General features: G+C 57.8%; 2 protein-coding genes across 2 annotated transcripts; one reads left to right on the top strand and one right to left on the bottom strand.

Annotated features, from left to right (window-relative positions):
- Positions 1–1,315: 1,315 nt before the first annotated feature.
- Positions 1,316–4,937, bottom strand: KCNK6 (potassium two pore domain channel subfamily K member 6). Its single transcript, XM_029065313.2, has 3 exons — positions 4,210–4,937; positions 2,485–2,880; positions 1,316–1,680 (listed from the first exon to the last, which is right to left on the bottom strand). The coding sequence occupies exons 1-3, from the start codon at positions 4,514–4,516 to the stop codon at positions 1,472–1,474; spliced, it is 912 nt and encodes a 303-aa protein (XP_028921146.1). The 5' UTR covers positions 4,517–4,937; the 3' UTR covers positions 1,316–1,471.
- Positions 4,938–10,104: 5,167 nt separating this feature from the next.
- YIF1B (Yip1 interacting factor homolog B, membrane trafficking protein) lies at positions 10,105–18,137 on the top strand. The gene is made up of 8 exons (XM_029065312.2): positions 10,105–10,161; positions 14,451–14,677; positions 14,902–15,006; positions 15,286–15,364; positions 16,401–16,458; positions 16,826–16,981; positions 17,107–17,200; positions 17,650–18,137. The coding sequence occupies exons 1-8, from the start codon at positions 10,125–10,127 to the stop codon at positions 17,803–17,805; spliced, it is 912 nt and encodes a 303-aa protein (XP_028921145.1). The 5' UTR covers positions 10,105–10,124; the 3' UTR covers positions 17,806–18,137.
- The last annotated feature ends 191 nt before the right edge of the window (positions 18,138–18,328 follow it).

Genomic DNA, 18,328 nt, shown 5'->3' with positions numbered 1-18,328 from the left:
GTCCCTCTCTTCTCCTTCCAGCCCTCAGACTTGATCCCAACAGCACCAACCCCCACTATGCTGCTCAGCCTGGGGGAAGCCGGCCCCAACGCCCTATCCCCTGGGACCCTTCTCCACCCACCCCCCTCCCTCCGTTTTCCCCGGGAGCCCCCCGCCCACACACAGACAATCCTCTAATTGGCACCCCCCCTCTGCCTTCCACAACTCCCAGCCTGGGCTCAGATCCCTTCTCTGCTTTGAAAACTCCCAGGCTGGGCTCAGATCCCTTCCCTCTCCCCCCACCAACCTGCCCTCTGTCCAACACCTCCATGGAAAGGCAGCAACCCCACCCCGAAACCCCTGCCCCCACAGAGATCGAAGGGTTCAGTGGGTTTGGTCCAGACCCAGAGGTCCCTGCCCAGTTGTGCCCCCCCCGGCCCAAACATCCACAGCACCAGCACCCGCTGAGGCTCGGGGTGGGGGTCGACCAAGTGAGGCTCGTGAGCCGGGGCCAGCGGCGGGGCCAGGGTCGGGTCAAAGTGTTTCTGCGGGGGGCGCTGGGGCATCATCTGCAACGATGGGTTTGATGGGCAGGCGGGCCGCATGGTGTCAGCAGCTGGGGTACCGGCAGCTGCAGCGGGTGGTCCAGCGGGTGATCCTCCTGGACGACGAGCGGTGCCGGGGGGGGTGACAAAGCCTCTACTGGACTGTGGACAGGCAGCGCTTGGCCACCCGGACTGTGGGCACGAGGAGGACGTGGGCGTAGTATGCGTGATCGAGGATGGCTAGGATCCCCAAAGCCCAAATTGGAGGAGGCACGACCCCCTCACACCCCCCAGGGGTCAGCGAGGGAGTGGAGGGGAGCTGGGCGCGTAGTGGCACTGCCTGGCATGGGCTATCAGCTGCATGGGTGGTAGGGGCCGCATCAGGCCCATCCAAGGGGCAGGGTCCCCTGGCAAGGGCACCCCTCCAGTAAAGACCGTGCCCTCCCTCCACTGCACCTGTTACTTGCTCTATGAATATACCCCTATCTTTCCTCCACTCCGCATTGGCACCAGCCTGCGGGAGCGTAGCAGCAGGCTGCCACTCCTGTCAGGAGGGGAGTGCCTTTGTCCATGGGGATAGCCAGCTCTTCCACAAAGGCACCACTGCCTCCCACACCCCCAGCTGACAGTGCATGGAAGGGAACAGCTTTCGGCCCCGGGAAAGGAGGTGGCAAGGAATGGGAAGGGGCGAGGAGTCGAAAGCAGCGGGTGGGGGAAAAGTAGTCCCAGTCTTTAGGCCCATGCTACCCCCCTTCCAGGATCTGGTCAGTAAGAGAGAGGACACGGACTCATTTGAAATGCCACAAAAAAATATAATCTGAATGATGTCTCCACGGGCATGAGGGGTCGGGCACCAGAGAAGGGGCCGAGGCCACGGGAGAGGGTCAGTCCTGGCCAGGAAGGGTGCCGGCCCCTGCCCAGCAGGGGCCGGGGGCGGCAAGCCGGGGCTACCGGGCCATGCTGGAGTAGTTGGCATGGACGGGTGGGAAGGCAGAGTTGGGTGGACCGGCAGCCAGGATGCCCGCGCGATCGTCTTCCTCTTCTTCCTCGGCGGCGGCAGGCGGCAGCACCAGCTCGGTAAGGCCGTGGAGGTCGGCCACCTTGTGAAAGGTCTGGAGCACAAGCACCATGGCCACGAGGCCCAGCAGCAGGTAGGCTGTGGGCACGATGAGCTTGGCTGAGGGCCGGCCCGCTCCTGGCGCAGGCCCAACCCCCAGCGAGCCAGGCAGCCGTGCCTGATGGAGGACTCGGGTCGGCCCCCTCCCCGGACGTTCACCCACAGGCGTGCCTCCAGCCAAGAGAAGCGGCACGGCCTAGTGGAGACAGCATGGGCCTGGCAGTCAGAAGGATCTAGGTTCTAATCTCAGCTTTGCCACTCATCTCCCGTGTGACCTGGGGCAAGTCACTTACCTTTTCTGTGCCTCAATTCCCTCATCTCTACAATGAGGATTAAAACTGTGGGCCCCATGTAGGATAAGGTCTGTGTCCAATCTGATTAGCTTGTATCTATCCCAGTGCTTGACAGCAGCTGGGCCATCTCCTACCCCCTCCACCTCCACTTCCACCCCAGTTCAGGATGGGCAGACACAGCCACATCAGCCAGACAGGTGATTAATTGAACTCCAGATAAGCAACGGGTGAGGCAGACTCACACATCTCCACCCTGCTCTAAGTTCTTCAGCTCCCTTTGCCTGCCTGGCAGATCTACAAAATGGTAGCAGCCCACCCCTGTGGGTGGCACTTCCTGGATGTCTCCACCCTAGAGAATTGGGGGTGAGGGAGGGTGGCCCCTTGATCTCGAGCCAGGGGTCCAGGCCCCCCAGGAGAAGACAAGAGAATCGCCTTTCAGGAGGGATCTGCTCGGCCCATGGCTCAAGACACCTCCAAGTAGGTGGTTGAAAGGCAGGAGCTGGGCACGATCCCTCACTCGGGACCACTGTGCCCACCTTCCCCCACTCACCGGTCACCAGAACCTTGTACAGCGCCCGGTTCTTCTGCCCGAACTGCTCCCCCGGGACGTAGTCCCCCAGCCCGATGGTGGTCAGGGAGATGAAGCAGAAGTAGAAGGCATCCAGGAAGGTCCAGGCCTCCTCCAGGTGAGCGAAGACGGCGGCGGGCACCAGGAAGAAGAGGGTCAGCACGGCCAGCAGCAGCAGCACCAGGTGGCAGCGGGCGAGCTGGCGCCGGTCCCAGCCCAGGCGGAGGCGCAGGCGGGTGAGGGGCGCCGCGGTGCAGAGGGCCGACAGCCGCTGAGCCGTGGCGGTGAACACCAGCATGGTGAAGGGCACCCCGACCAGGGCGAAGAAGATGGAGAAGGCTTTGCCCCCATCCGAGAGGGGGGTGGTGTAGCCGTACCCTGCGCGGGAAGCATGTGGAGGTGGGGCGCAGGTCAGTGAGGGAGGGAGGGAGGAAGAGGGGCCCACCTCCCACCCTCCATTAGAAGCAGTGTGGCTTAGTGAATAGAGTGCGGGCCTGGGAGTCAGAAGGACCTGGGTTCTAATCCTGGTTCCCTCACTTTGCTGTGTGACCTTGGGCACATCACTTAATTTCCTCTGTGCCTCAGTTCCCTCATCTGTAAAATGGGGATAAAAGAGCATGAGCCCAAGCTGGGACAGAGACTGTGACGAACCTGACTAACCTGTATCCACTCCAGGGCGTTGAAGGATGCTTGGCGCACTGTAAGCGCTTAACGAGTACCATAATTATTTCCTTCTAGTCCAGCTTCTGTTCGGCACCAGGCTCCACCCCCAAGTCTCCAGGTCTTGCCCCAAGTCCAGCGTCCAACTGGACACTTCCACCCCAGGGTGAGCACAAGGTTGAGGTGGGGGCAGTAGCTGGTCACCGGGGCCACTGCCCTCTGGGTCAACTAGAGACTCACGGGTGGTGAGGAAGAGAGAAAAGGGGGCAGGGAGTGGGACCCCACTTCTCGGGAGGACCACAGCCCCCACTCCCCTTCCAGGGTAGACTCTTCCCTCCTTCCCCAGCCCCCACCTATGTCCACCGTGGATCAGGAGTTGGGTGAGGGTCCGGGGTCCCAACCCGGCCCCTCCCGGCCGGTTCGGTCTCCCCGCTCCGCCCCGGGTCAGCTGCAGGCCGGGAGCCGGCGGGTCCGGCCGGACCGGCCACCGAGGCCAGAAAACCGACTTGGTGCCCTCCCCCCGCTCCCTCGCCCCCCGGGCACGGGCCTCCACGGCACGGACACGGGACCGACGCCGGGGGGCTGCCAACACAGCCAGCCCGGGCACGGTGGTCGTGGAGAAATGAAGGCGGGCACATACGGGTCGGCCCGGAGAGGAGAAGCCCTGATCGGGGGACGTGGACAGAGGCCGCCCCCTCCCTTCGGGCCCGGTTAGCCTCCCAGCAGCCGGGGGAGGAGGGGAAAAGGCGGAGAAACAGGGCAGGAGGACCATAAAGGAGAGAGGAGGGGGACCGGACGGTTGCTCTCCCCCCTCCCCCAGATCCCCTTGCCTAGAGAGGAGGGGAACCCCAGAGTGCCGCCCTCCCCACGCTCCCACACCCAAGCGCTCCTCAGGTGAGCTGGCGTCCCCATCTGGGAATCCCCCTCTTTCCGATCCTGCCTTGAGTCCTCCACGCCGTCGGTCCGGAATCGGGGTCGGGGGGGGTCGGGAGGGGCGCGGTGACCCCAAACAGGGGCGGAGGAGGGAGGAGGGGGGTCAGCACTCACCCACGGTGGTGACCAGCGTGCTGGAGAAGAAGAGGGCCGAGGCGAAGTCCCAGCTGGACGGGGCGCTAGCGTTGTGGAGGGCCGACACCCCGTGCCGGCCGGCGGCCAGCACCCGCTCCAGGAAGCGCTCCAGGGCCGGCTCGGCCAGGCAGGGGCTGCCGCCCAAAAGTTCACCCTTCAGGACCCGCAGCTCGGCCCGCAGACGCCCCTCGTGCGGCCGCTCGATGGCCGAGACCACCAGGGCGCCCAGCGCCAGGTAGGCCGCGTAGGCCAGGAGCGCCAGGACCAGCAACGCGCCCTGGCGCATCGCGCCCGCCGGGGGGTGGAGGGCACCGCCGCCGCCTCGGCCCCCCGACGGCAGGGAGCCTGGACAGACGCCTCCGGCCCCCTACACAGACACAGACTTTCTTCTCCTCCGAAAAAACCAGCGGAGTTTCGGTTCCGGGCCCTTGGCTGCGGCGCTGGCGAGGGCGGGGAGAGCGTTTGGGCCCCGGGCCAAGGGGCAGGGGGAGAGGAGGAAGAGGGGGCGAGGCTCAGCCGCTTGGGAAACCCCGCCCCACGGGAAACTGAGGCAAGGGGAGGAGCCGGGAGCCCCGCCCCGACCGGGATTTCCCCGACACGGGCCTCTTCGGCCGGACTGGGCGAGGCGGGGTTTCACCCCATCTCTCCCCTCCCCGGAAACCCGAGACCTTTGTGGCATCTCCGCCTCACATCTGGACTCCGCCCCCGGGCCCGGAGGAAATTGGCCACATCTGGGGAGGGGAAATAGGGGAGGGGAGGAAATAGAGGTAGGAGGGGGGAGCTATGCCGCCCCCATCCTCCCCCCTCTCCCGCTGCCTCTCCTCAAGACCCTCCTCTTGGCTCGGTCACCCCTGGCTACCTCCTCGGCCTTTTGGCCAGAAGAGTCTGCTCTCCTCAAGCCCCTCGCCGGCCATCCTCTAGAGACTCACGGGCGGGGGAAAGAGGGAGAAGGGACCAGGGAGTGGGACCCCGCTTCTCGGAAGGACCACAGCCCCCACTCCCCATCCAAGGCAGAATCTCACCTCCTTCCCCAGCCCTCACCCATGTCCACCGTGGATCGGGAGTTGGGTGAGGGTCCGGGTCACATGGCCTACCTCCTTGCCCTTTTAGCTAACAAAGTCTGCTCTTCTCAAGCCCCTCGCCGGCCATCCTCTTGGCTCTGTCACACCTGGCTACCTCCTCGGCATTTTGGCTAGAAGAGTCTGCTCTGCTCCCAGGACAGATGAGGGAGGAGGAGGGTGGTGTGTCTCTCAGTGCTCAGCAAAAAGCGGCCCCGAGGACAAGACTGTGCAAGACAGATTCAAGTACAAGGTGTGATTTATTTGGAATGGTCCTTCGTATCTGAACACGTCACTGAGGGTGAAATTCACCTATGGTTGGTGTCTGTGATGGGAAAGGCCAATCAGGGCCAAATTAGACTCACCTTTGTGTTCTCACGTTTGGTGTCTGCAGCTCCAGGCACTGCCTTCTCTTTTGCCTTGTCCTTGACTCCTCTCTCACATTCGACCCACATATTTCGATCCATCACTGAAACTTCCACCCTAACAACCTCGCTAAAATACGACCTTTCCTCTCCATCCAAACTGCTACCACGTAATACGATCACTTATCCTCTCCTGATTTGATTACTGCCTCAGCCTCATTGCTGACCTCCCAGCCCCCTGCCTCTTCCCACTCCAGTCCATATTTCACTCTGCTGCCCGGATCACTTTTCTATAACAACATCCAGGACGTGTTTCCCCACTCCTCAAAAAACCCCAGGAGCTGCCCATCCACCTCCTCCTTAAACAAAACCTTCTCACCTTTGATTTTAAAGCAATCATCTTGCCCCTCTCCTACCTCACCTTGCCACTCTCCTACTACATCCCAGCCCGCACACTTTACTCCTCTAATGCCAACCTTCTCACTGTGCCTTGATCTCATCTATCTCACTGCTGATCCCTTGTCCACTTACCTCCTCTGGCCTGAAACGCCCTCCTCAATTCTGACAATTACCTTCCCTCCCTTCAAAGCATTACTGAGGGCACATCTCCTCCATGAGGCCTTCCCTGACTAAATTCCCCTTTTTTTTTCTCCTACTCCCTTCTGGGTCACCCTGACTTGCTCCCTTTGTTCATCCCCCCCCTCCAGTCCCACAGCACCTGTGCACATATCTGTAATTTATATTAATGTCTGTCTCCCCCACTCTAGACCGTAAGCTCATTGTGGGCAGGGAATGTGTCTGTTTATTGTTGTATTGTACTCTCCTATCGCTTAGTATAGTGCTTTGCACACCGTAAGTGCTCAATAAATATGATTGAATGAATGAAAATCCTCTCGGTTCCACCTTCACAACATCGCTAAAATCTACCCTTTCCTCTCCATCCAAACTACTTCCACATAAATACCATCACATCCTATTCCACCTTGATTATTGAATCAGCCTCCTTGCTGACCTCCCAGCTTCCTGTCTCTCCCCACTCCAGTCCGTATTGCTGCCAGGATCATTTTTCTACAACAACCTTCATGTTTCTCCACTCCTCAAGATACTCCAGGGGTTGCCTAGCCACCTCCGCATCGAACAAAAACTCCTCACCTCCGGTTTTAAAGCACTCAGTGACCTTGCCTCTTCCTACTTCACCTCGCTACTCCTCTGCTAAGATGCATTCCACACACTTCGCTCCTCTAATGCTAAACTTGCCTCAATCTCATCTATCTTACTGCTGACCCCTTACTCCCATCCTGCCTTTGGCCTGAAATGCCTTTCCTCCTCAAATCCGACAATAACTCTCCCTCCCTTCAAAGCCTTATTGAGGGCACATCTCCTCCAAGAGGTCTTCCCTAAGCCCCCCCACCCCCCCCCGCCCTTCCTCTTCTCCCACTCCCTCCTGCATTGCCCTGACTCGCTCCTGTACACGCCTCGGAGTCAGAAGGTCAATGGGTTCTAATCCCCACTCTGCCTCTGGTCTGCTGGGTGACCTTGGGCAAGTCACTTCACTTCTCTAGGCCTCAGCTACCTCATCTGTAAAAAGGGGATTGAGACTGTGAGCCCCACATGGGACAGGGACTGTTTCCAACCCACTTTCCTTGTATCCACCCCAACACTTAGTGCAATGCCTTACACATAGTAAGTGCTTAAATACCAGAATTGTTATTATTATTATTCATCCACCACCCCCCGCTTCCAGGCCCACAGCAGGTATGTCCATATCTGCAATTTATTTATATTAGTGTTTCATTCATTCAATAGTATTTATTGAGCGCTTACTACGTGCAGAGCACTGTACTAAGCGCTTGGAATGTACAATTCGACAACAGATAGAGACAGTTCCTGCCCAATGACGGGCTCACAGTCTAATCACTGACCCCCAGGATCCCGCACCCCCCGAGGACTTTGTGGTGGGAAGGGGGAGACCCGACAGCCGAGGGGGACCCGACGACCCAGGCACTGTACTAAGCGCTTGGGAGAGTTCCATATGACAGAGCTGGTAGACACATTCCCTGCCCACAAGGAGCTCTCCTGAGATTTTGTTTCTTTCCTCCCTTTCCCTCCCTCCTGGCTGTTCGGGATGGACCGAAGAGAGAGGGATTCAAATATCCATTGAGAACATGGGAAGAAGACCGTGGGACTTTAGAGAGTGGGGGGGGGGATGGGATGGAAACAGGAAGGAGGAGGAGCGGAGGCATCTGGGAGCGCTAGCGTGCCACGAGTCCCAATCTGGGGTCTTTCCAACCCACTCGGAAACTCTGTCCTGTTAGGAGCCCAGGATGAGGGAGGCTGGAGTCCAGCCCAGACAGCTGTGAGGGTCACGTCTGCTCCACCCACACATCTGGAATCCAGGGGTGGGGTGGAGATGTGAGTGCACCAAGCCTATTGCTTGGCAGAACTGGCTTCTGGCAAGATCTGGGCGTGGGGTCAGGGAGAGGGCAGAGAGGCTGGAGGAGTGGGAAGAGGAGGGTAAGCCACGCTGAGGGGCTTTAGGTGAGTGAACTTGTAACTGAGAATACGAGAAGAAGACGGCGGGACTTTAGAGGGTGGGGGTAAGGGATAGGAACAGGAATGAGGGGTGGGGCAGCTGGGAAAGCTAGCATGCTGCCAGGCCTGATTTGAGGACGGAAGGGAGTAAAGAAACAAGACCCTGGGAGAGCTCTTTTGGGGAGGGGGACGTTTACCAACTCATATTGAACTCTTCCAAGCACTTAGTATGGTGCTCTGCACACAGTAAGTGCTCAGTAAATAGGACTAATAATAATAATTATGGTATTTGTTAATCACTTACTATGTGCCAGGCGCTGTACTAAGCGATGGAGTGGATGCAGGCAGCATGGTGTAGTGGATAGAGTGCGGGCCTGGGAGTCAGAAGGTCAATGGGTTCTAATCCCCTCTCTGCCACTTGTCTTTTATGTGATCTTGGGCAAGTCACTCCATTTCTCTATGCCTCAGTTACCTCATCTGTAAAATGGAGATCGAGACTGCGAGCCTCATGTGGGACAAGAGACGGTGTCCAACCTGATTTGCTTATATCCCCCCAGCGCTCAGAACAGTAGTTGGCACTTAGTAAGAGCTTAACAAATGCCATCATTAGTAGAAGCAGCACAACGTAGTGGAAAGAGCACAGGCCTGTGAGTCAGAGGTCGTGGGTTCTAATCCCAGCTCTGCCACTTGTCTGCTGTGTGACCTTGGGCAAGTCGCTTCACTTCTCTGTGCCTCAGGTACCTCATCTGTAAAATGGGGATTAACACTGTGAGCCCCACGTGGGACAACCTGATAACCTTGTATCTACCCCAGCGCTTAGAACAGTGCTTGGCCCATAGTAAGCGCTTAATAAATATGAGTATTATTATTATTAGAAGCAAATCAGGTTGAAAACTGTGCCTGTCCCACCTGTGGGGGTTACAGTCTCAATCCCCATTTAACAGATAAGGTAACAGAGGCCCAGAGAACTGAAGTGACTTGCCTAAAGTCACACAGTAGATGAGTGGCGGAGTCAGGATAAGAACCCATAATTGATTGGTGAATTGATCGTAGCTATGAGAGAGACCCTGAGAGTCTTCTTCAAAACCGACCGAGAGCTCACCTCCTCCGGGAGGCCTTCCCAGACTGAGCTTCTCCCCTTTCCCTCTGCTCCTCCTCCCCTCCCCATTCCCCCCTCTGCTCTTCCCCCTTCCCCTCTGCACTATATTTGTCTATATTATTACCCTATTTATTTTGTTAATAATGTGTATATCTCTATGATGCTATTTATCTTGATGATGTCTCCTATAGACTGCTCGTTTTCTTTTGTCGTTTTACTTTGTTGTCTCCCCCGTTTAGACTGGGAGCCCGTCACTGGGCAGGGATGGTCTCTAGCACACTCCAAGCGCTCAGTCCAGTGCTCTGCACACAGTAGGCGCTCAATCAATATGATTGAATCTGAGACCTCGGGTAGGAGGGCTTCCTGGGTTAGAATGGGGAAACTGAGGCACGGCTCCGGCCCTTGCAGATCACCCCGGTCGGGGCTCGGCGCAACGTGGCTCCCCCGATTAGACTGTAAGCCCGTCAAACGGCAGGGACCGTCTCTATCTGTTGCCGACTTGTTCATTCCAAGCGCTTAGTCCAGTGCTCTGCCCATAGTAAGCGCTCAATAAACACTATTGAATGAATGAATGAATAAAAGGTCCCTCGAGGACCTGCACTTCCCGGCAAGCCCCGCGGCCGCCGCTGTGGGCGCGCCGCTTTGCCTTCTGGGAGTTGTAGTCCTCCCGGGGAGCGGGCGGAAAAGGCCCGTCCAATCAGCTCGGAGGAGCGGCCGGGATCCGCTCGCCTATTGGCCGGACCGGCCGAGGGGGCGGGGCCGGCGCCGGCACGTGGCGCAGGGCGGGACCGAGCGGCGGGACTCGGGCGGCGGCGGAGGCGGCGGGAGCCCCGGCGGAGGATGAACCCGGCGGGGGGCGGGGGGGGACCCCGGCAGCGTAAGTGGCGGACGTGCCCGGGGGGGGGGGAGGGGGCGGGGCCTCCAATGGCGGGCGATGCGGGGTCCGGGGGGGTTGGCAGGAGTGGGGCGCGGGGGATCCTGGGAAGCCACCTGCCTTCGCGGGGGATCCCGGGAAATTGGGGCTAAGCAGGACCTGAGGGGAGGCGCCCACCAAGGCCAGGGGGCTGCTCCTCCGGCGACCACTCACTAGTAATAATAATAAAGATGGCATTTATTAAGCCATCTGGAGAAGCAGCGTGGCTCAGTGGAAGTTGAGCCCCTCATTTGGAGTCAGAGGTCATGGGTTCGAATCCCGGCTCGGCCACTTGTCAGCTGTGTGACTGTGGGCAAGTCACTTCACTTCTCTGCGCCTCAGTTACTTCATCTGTAAAATGGGGATGAAGACTGTGAGCCCCACGTGGGACAGCCTGATTCCCCTGTGTCTACCCCAGCGCTTAGAACAGTGCTCTGCGCATAGTAAGCGCTTAACAAATAGCAACATTTTTTTTTAAGCGCTTCCTATGTGCAAAGCACTGTTCCAAGCGCAGGGAGAGGTTACAAGGTGATCAGGCTGTCCCGCGTGGGGCTCACAGCCTTCATCCCCATTTTCCAGTGGAGGGAACTGAGGCCCAGTGAAGAGACTCGCCCACGGTCGCACAGCTGACAAGTGGCGGAGCTGGAATTAGAACCCATGACCGCTGAGTCCCCAGCCTGTGCTCTTTCCGCTGAGACCCGCTGCCCCTCTTGGTGGCAAGAGCAGGGGCTTGGGAGTCGGAGGCCGTGGGTTCTAATCCCGCTTCCACCACTTAATAATGTTGGTATTTGGGAAGCGCTTACTATGTGCCAAGCACCGTTCTAAGCACTGGGGGAGATACAAGAGAATTAGGTTGTCCCACCTGGGGGACACCATCTTCACCCCCACTTTACAGATGAGGGAACTGAGGCACATAGAAGTGAAGTGGCTTGCCCAAATCCACACAGCTAAGTGGAGTCAGGATTAGAACCCATGACCTCTGACTCTCAAGCCCGGGCTCATTCCGCTGAGCCACGCTGCTAATAATAATAATAAGAGTATTTGTTAAGCGCTTACTATGTACAGAGCACTGTTCTAAGCGCTGGGGTTGATACAGGGTCATCAGGTTGTCCCACATCGGGCTCATGGTCTTCATCCCCATTTTACAGATGAGGTAACTGGGGCGCAGAGAATAATAATAATGTTGGTATTAAACGCTTACTATCTGCCAAGCACTGTTCTAAGCGCTGGGGTAGATACAAGGTCATCAGGTTGTCCCACTTGGGGCTCACGGACTTCATTCCCATTTTACAGATGGGGGAACTGAGGCGCAGAGATGTGAAGTGACTTGCTCAAAGTCACAGCTGATAAGTGGCAGAGCTGGGATTAGAACCCATGACCTCTGACTCCCAAGCCTGGGCTCTTTCCACTAAGCCATGCCGCTTCTCAGCGTGTGACTTTGAGCAAGTCACTTCACTTCTCTGTGCCTCAGTTACCTCATCTCTAAAATGGGAATGAAGACTGTGAGCCCCACGTGAGACAACCTGATTACCTTGTATCAACCCCAGTACTTAAAACAGTGCTTGGCACATAGTAAGCGCTTAACAAATACCAACATTATTATTATTTATTGAGCACTTACTGTGTGTAGAGCACAGTACTAAGCACTTGGAATGTACAGTTCGGCAACAGAGACAATCCCTGCCTAACAACGGACTCACAAGTCTAAAAGGGGGAGACAGATTGCAAAACATCAGTGGTACATATAGACCATATACTATGGGCAGAGCACTGTACTAACCGCCTGGGAGAGTCCAGTACAACAGAGTTGGTAGACACGTTCCCTGCCCTCAACGGGACCGGTCGTGGCCAAGAGGGAGAAGGACCATAAACTCGTTCTGGGCAGGGAATGAATCAGTTTATAATGACAGTGTACTCTCCCAAGCGCTTCGTACAGTGCTCTGCACACAGCGCTCAACAAATATGATTGAACGAATGAATGACTTTACTGTCTAGAGGGGGAGACGGATGCAAATTAATCATTCACTCATTCAGTCAAATTTATTGAGCGCTTACTGTGTGCAGAGTCCTGTACTAAGCGCTTGGAAAGTACAATTAGCAGAGACAATCCCTGCCCAACAACGGACTCACAGTTTATGAGAAGCAGAATGGCTTAATGGATAGGACATGGGTCTGGGAGTCAGAAGGTCATGGGTTCTAATCTCGGCTCTGCTACTTCCCCGCTGGGTGACTTTGGGCAAGTCACTTCTCTGTGCCTCAGTTACCTCATATGTAAAATGAGGATTAAGACTGTGAGCCCCACATGGGACAGGGACTTTGTCTAACTTTCACTCGTTCATTAATTCAGTCGTATTTATTGAGCGCTTATTATGTGCAGAGCACTCTACTAAGCACTTGGAAAGTACAGTTTAGCAATAGAGAGACAATCCCTGCCCACACCGGATTTATAGTCTGGGGAGGGGACATCAAAATAAGTAAGGCATCAATATAAACAGAATTATAGATATATACACATCAAAACAAGTAAACCTGCATCAGTATAAATAGAATTATAGATATTTACATATATACATAAATGCTTTGGGGCGAGGGGGAAGGGCAAAGGGAGCGAGTCGAGGTGACGCGGAAGGGAGGGGGAGCTGAGGAAATGGGGGGTTTAATCTAGGAAGGCCACTTGGAGGAGATGTGCCTTCAGGAGGGTTTTGAAGGGGGGAAGAATGATTGTCGGATTTGAGGGAGGAGGGCGTTCCAGGCCAGAGGTAGGTAGTGGGCCGGGGGTCAATGGCGGGACAGGCGAGATCGAGGCACAATGAGAAGGTGAGCGGCACCAGAGGAGCGGAGTGTGCAGGCTGCGATGTAGAAGGAGAGAAGAGGGGTGAGGAAAGAAGGGGCAAGGTGATGGAGAGCTTTGAAACCACTGCAGTGTTTAGTACAGTGCCTGGCACATAGTAAGCGCTTAAATACTATCATCATCATTATTATTGTTACTGTTATTATTATGAATAGATTAGGGATATGTACACAAGTACTATGGGCCTGAGAGCAGGGTGAATATCAAGTGCTCAAAGGGTACAGATCCAAGGGCGTGGATGACGCAGAAGGGAGAAGAGGGAATTGGAGAAACAGCTTAATTGGGGAAGTGTTCTTGGAAGAGAGATGACCTGAATTAGGCTTTGAAGGGAGGGAAATGGCGGTGTGACATTTACGGAAGGGGGAGGGAGTTCCAGGCCAGAGGGAGGATGTGGTGAAGGGGTCAGTGACGATACAGAAGAGATCGGGGTACGTTGAGCAAGCTGACACTAGGGAAGTGAAGTGTGCAGGCTGGGCTGTAGTAGATCAGTAAGGTGATGTAGAAGGGGTCGAGTTGATTGACTGCTTTAACGCCAGTGGTTAGGAGTTCCTCTTTGATGTGGAGGTGGATGAGCAGCTACTGGAGGTTCTTCAGGGGTGGGAAGACGTCTAACAGCGAGTCTTTTAGAAAAATGATCCTGACAGCAGAGTGACGTGTGGATTGTAGAGAGGAGAGTCAGGAGGCAGGGAGGTCAGCAAGGAGTCAGGTGTGGTAATAATAAAAATAATAATTATAGCATTTGTAAAGTGCTTACTATGCGCCAGGCACTGTACTAGGCGCTGGGGTAGATATAAGCAAATCGGGTTGGACACAGTCCCCATCCCATGTGGGGCTCACAGTCTCAATCCCCATTTTACAGATGAGGGAACTGAGGCCCAGAGAGGTGAAGTGACTTGCCCAAGGTCGCACAGCAGGCAAGTGACCGAGCCGGGATTAGAACCCATGATCTCCTGACTCCCAGGCCCGTGCTCCATCCACTACGCCATACTGCTTCTCTAGTAGTGAGGGCGGGTTAAGGTAAATGAATGGATTAGCAGAGTAGCCGTTTGGACGGAGAGCCGCTTCTCTACTATTCATTCATTCATTCAGTAGTATTTACTGAGCACTTACTGTGTGCACAGCACTGTACTAAGCGCTTGGAATGGACAATTTGGCAACAGATGGAGACAATCCCTGCCCAGGGATGGGCTCACAGTCTAAATGGGATGCTGGTGAAGGAGTGGCGACGGGAGATTCTCGCGGGGCGGAGAGTTGAGGGGCCAGGTCTGAAGTGTGAGAGCGGACAGAGTGGATGTGGAGGTCTGGGGTAGGGCATCAGGGAAGCTCCAGGTGACCAGGTTTGAAGCTGGACTCCTCTCCTTTGTCCTCCTCCTCCTCCTCCTCTCCCCTCCCATGTCTGTAGCTTCCAAGAGACGCCTGCCAGCCTCCAGCCCCGGCCTGGGGGACCCCCACCAGCTCTTTGATGACACCAGCTCCGGCCAGGGCCGGGGTTTCCCGGCCCGCCCCCCGCCCCCGGGTGCGGGCTACGCCTCACCCCCGCAGGCCTTCCTCTCCGAGCCCATGTCCAACTTCGCCGTGGCCTACGGGAGCAGCCTGGCCAGCCAGGGCAAGGAGATCGTGGACAAGAATGTGAGTGTTTCCCGGCCCCCTTTCCCACTCTTCAGCCCTCAGGTCTGAGCCTCCGGTCAGGCCCTTTTAAACCCCTGGCATTTCCCCCACCCTTCTTCTTGCCCTCTGACCTTCCCCCCAGACCCCGCAGGTCTCTGAAGGGAGGGGCGGGAGGCAAGTGGGATCATCACCTAAATCACTGGAAATCCCCCACTGATGTTCCGTCTCTCCCTAACCCCTGCCAGATCAACCGCTTCATCCCCGTCAACAAGCTCAAGTACTACTTTGCTGTGGACACGGTGTACGTGGGGAAGAAGCTGGGCCTCCTGGTGTTCCCCTACATGCACCAGGTCAGACGCGCCCCTGCCCCTGACAGCCTGCTTGGCCCCGGGGGTCCCGGTTGGCTTGGTGCTTGCTGGTCTGCGGGGAGGTTACGGGTGGCGGGGGCACCGGCCCGGCCCGCGGGGTCTCACCGTCACGGACTTCTCTCTCTAGACCTTAAGCTCGTTGTGGGCAGGGAGTGTGTCTGTTATATTGTTGTGTTTTACTCTCCCAAGCACTTAGTCCAGTGCTCTGCGTGCTCTGCACACGGAAAGCGTGCAAGATATACAGTCGATTGATTTCCGCAGGACTGGGAGGTGCAGTACCAGCAGGACACCCCAGTGGCCCCGCGCTTCGATATCAACGCCCCAGATCTCTACATCCCAGGTGTGGTGAAGACCGGTGCGGGTGGGGAGCGGGTGGGTCACCCCCCTCTCCCTGCTGCCTCCTCGAACGACCCTGTACTGCTTCTCGGGGTGTCCGGCAGGGCTTGTTGGGGGAAACCCCGGGCCCCGGATGGAGCAAGGTGAAGCTGGGGAGAGCTGGGGTCCCGGGCGGCTGTGTTTGGGTGGGACCGGCGACCCAGTCAAAACCAGACCCTCACTCTCTGCTCGAGTTTTATTTTTGTTTTGTTGGTTTTTTAATTGGTATTTGTTAAGCGCTTACTCTGTGCCAGGCACTGTACTAAGCAGCGTGGCTCAGTGGAAAGAGCCTGGGCTTGGGAGTTGGAGGTCATGGGTTCAAACCCCGCCTCTGCCGCTTGCCAGCTGTGTGACTTTGGGCAAGTCACTTTACTTCTCTGGGCCTCAGTTACCTCATCTGTCAAATGGGGATGAAGTCTGTGAGCCCCACGTGGGACAACCTGATGACCTTGTATCCCCCCCAGCGCGTAGAACAGTGCTTTGCACATAGTAAGCGCTTAACAAATACCAACATTATTACAAGCTAATCATGTCCCCACATGGTACTCAGAGTATTATTCCTCATTTTACTGATGAGGCAACTGAGGCACAGAGAAGTTAAGTTACTTGCCCGGTGGGGCTGTTGATTGTCATGTTGTACTCTGTCAAGTGCTTAGTACGGTGCTTTGCACACAGTAAGCGCTCAATAAATAACCACTGAATGAAGGTTGCACAATAGACAAGTGGCAGAGTTGGGATTAGAATCCAGGTCCTCTGACTCCCAAACCCTTCCTCTGTCGGCTAGCCACGCTGCTTCTCATTTTGCATTTTGCCCCAAGGAGTTCTGGCTGCAGCCCTGGAGCCCAGGGCTTTACCAACTGCCCAACGCCTAGTGTGGGGACACATGACACCGACGGGAGGAGGCTGGGGATTCTCCGGGAGGGAAGGAGGAGGGGTTGAGGGGAGAAGGGAGGTCCCTCTCCGTCTATCCATCTCTGACCAGCTCTGTCTTCTCCCTGCAGCCATGGCCTTCATCACCTACATCCTTGTGGCAGGCCTAGCGCTGGGGACCCAGGACAGGTGAGGCCGCGGTCGCAGGACCGGCAGGGCCGGTGGAGGTGAACCCCAGGCCCCAGTCGGAGGAGCGAGGAGAAGCTGGGGAAAACTGGGGTCCCGGGCGGCTGGGTTTAGGGGGGGACCCTCGACCAAGTCGAGACCAGACTCTAGCTTCCCACGAGCTGTGCAGCCCGGGCCTTGTCCCCGGTTTAGGGCCGAGCATATCCATTTGGGGCGGGGGCACAAGTGAGGGCCATCTGCGTCCTGTCCGTGCACAGCCAGGGGCCCGTCCGGGTTGGAGAACGGCCCCTGCTCCCTCGGGAAATATAATAGTGCTGACGGGGTCCTGAGCCTCTGTTCTCCACTCCCCTCCCCTGGTCTGATCCCCCAGGTTTTCCCCCGACGCCCTGGGCCTGCAGGCCAGCTCGGCCCTGGCCTGGCTCATCGTCGAGGTCCTGGCCATCCTGCTTAGCCTCTACTTGGTCACGGTCAACACCGACCTCACCACCATCGACCTGCTCGCCTTCTCGGGGTACAAATATGTGGGGTGAGTCCGGGCTCCCCTCCCGCCCTGGCCCGGGGCTCCCCGGGGGCCGGGGGGACTGCCTGGGGGGAGGCCTCCGTGGAGGGCGGTGGCCGGCTCTGACCGCGGGGCTGGGTGGCCTCCCTCAGGATGATCGGCGGCGTGGTGACCGGCCTGCTCTTCGGGAAGGTGGGCTACTACCTCGTCCTGAGCTGGTGCTGCGTGGCCATCTTCGTCTTCACGGTGAGTCGGGGCTGGCGACTTCTACGGGCCGAACTCGGGTCGCGGGTCCGGGGGGGGCTCATCCTCGTGCTACTTTCCTGGGACCCCTCACCCTCTCCCTGAGCCACTCCAAGCCCCCAACTCTGGTACCTGCTACTCCTCTGCCTCTGCAGTCCCGGACCGGTCCTCAACAGAGCTCAGATGGGCCAGGGTACGCGGCCGGAGGGCTGGCAACTGTTGGGCCTGGGCCGTTGGCACCCGGGCCGCTGGCGTTTCCGAGGGCAGAGCAGATTCTGGCCATTTTTTTCTCCCCTCTCCCTTCGTTGGGTTCACTTCCCCCCTTGAGGCCTGCAGACCAGCATCCTCTCCCCTCTCCGGCTCCCGGGGGACCCCGCGTCATCTCCGAGTTCCACCCGCCCAGACCCCGGGGGGAGCACCTCACTGAGCATTCCTCCCTCCCCCGCACCCAGATCCGGACCCTGCGGCTGAAGATCCTGTCGGAGGCGGCGGCCGAGGGGGTGCTGGTACGCGGGGCCCGCAACCAGCTGCGCATGTACCTCACCATGGCCATCGCAGCCGTCCAGCCCCTCTCCATGTACTGGCTCACCTTCCACCTGGTCCGCTGACGGGCCACCCTGGACCGTGGGGGGGCCCCGGCCCCCTCCCGCATGCACTCCCTGGACTCCCAACTGGACCCCCCTCCCGTCCCTTATCCCCTCCTCCGTCTGGGACCACCCGGCCCACGGGGGAAACTCGCCATAGGAAGTGGCACCGGTGGGGCTCCCGGCTGCTTGGAGCTCGGCAGCCGGCCCGGGGTGCCCTCGGCCGTCCGCTCCCCCACCCAGAGGTGCTCGGCTCACAACTGCACAGCCTGGAACCTGGAGCCCGGGCCCTACGCGGAAACCGTGGTGTCTCCCCTCCATGTCCTCGGGAGAAATAAACACCACCGGGCCCAGCCGCCGGGGTCTCTCTGTTGGGTGGAGGTGGTGCGCGAGACACTGGGAGCAGCAGACGCAACTGGTCCTGTATGTCTTGTGTGGGTGACGCGGGTGGGGGGGCGGGGAGGGCACCAGGTGGAGGAGAAACAGGCCTGCGTGCCAGGAGTAGGCAATGCAGAAGGCCTTGGGAGAAGACCTCCCTGACTCAGCT

The sequence above is a fragment of the Ornithorhynchus anatinus genome, chromosome 5 (assembly GCF_004115215.2).
Source record: "Ornithorhynchus anatinus isolate Pmale09 chromosome 5, mOrnAna1.pri.v4, whole genome shotgun sequence".
In the NCBI taxonomy this organism is placed as follows: domain Eukaryota; kingdom Metazoa; phylum Chordata; class Mammalia; order Monotremata; family Ornithorhynchidae; genus Ornithorhynchus; species Ornithorhynchus anatinus.
The sequence above is the reverse complement of the archived record's forward strand: the minus strand, read 5'-3'. Positions and strand labels throughout refer to the sequence as shown.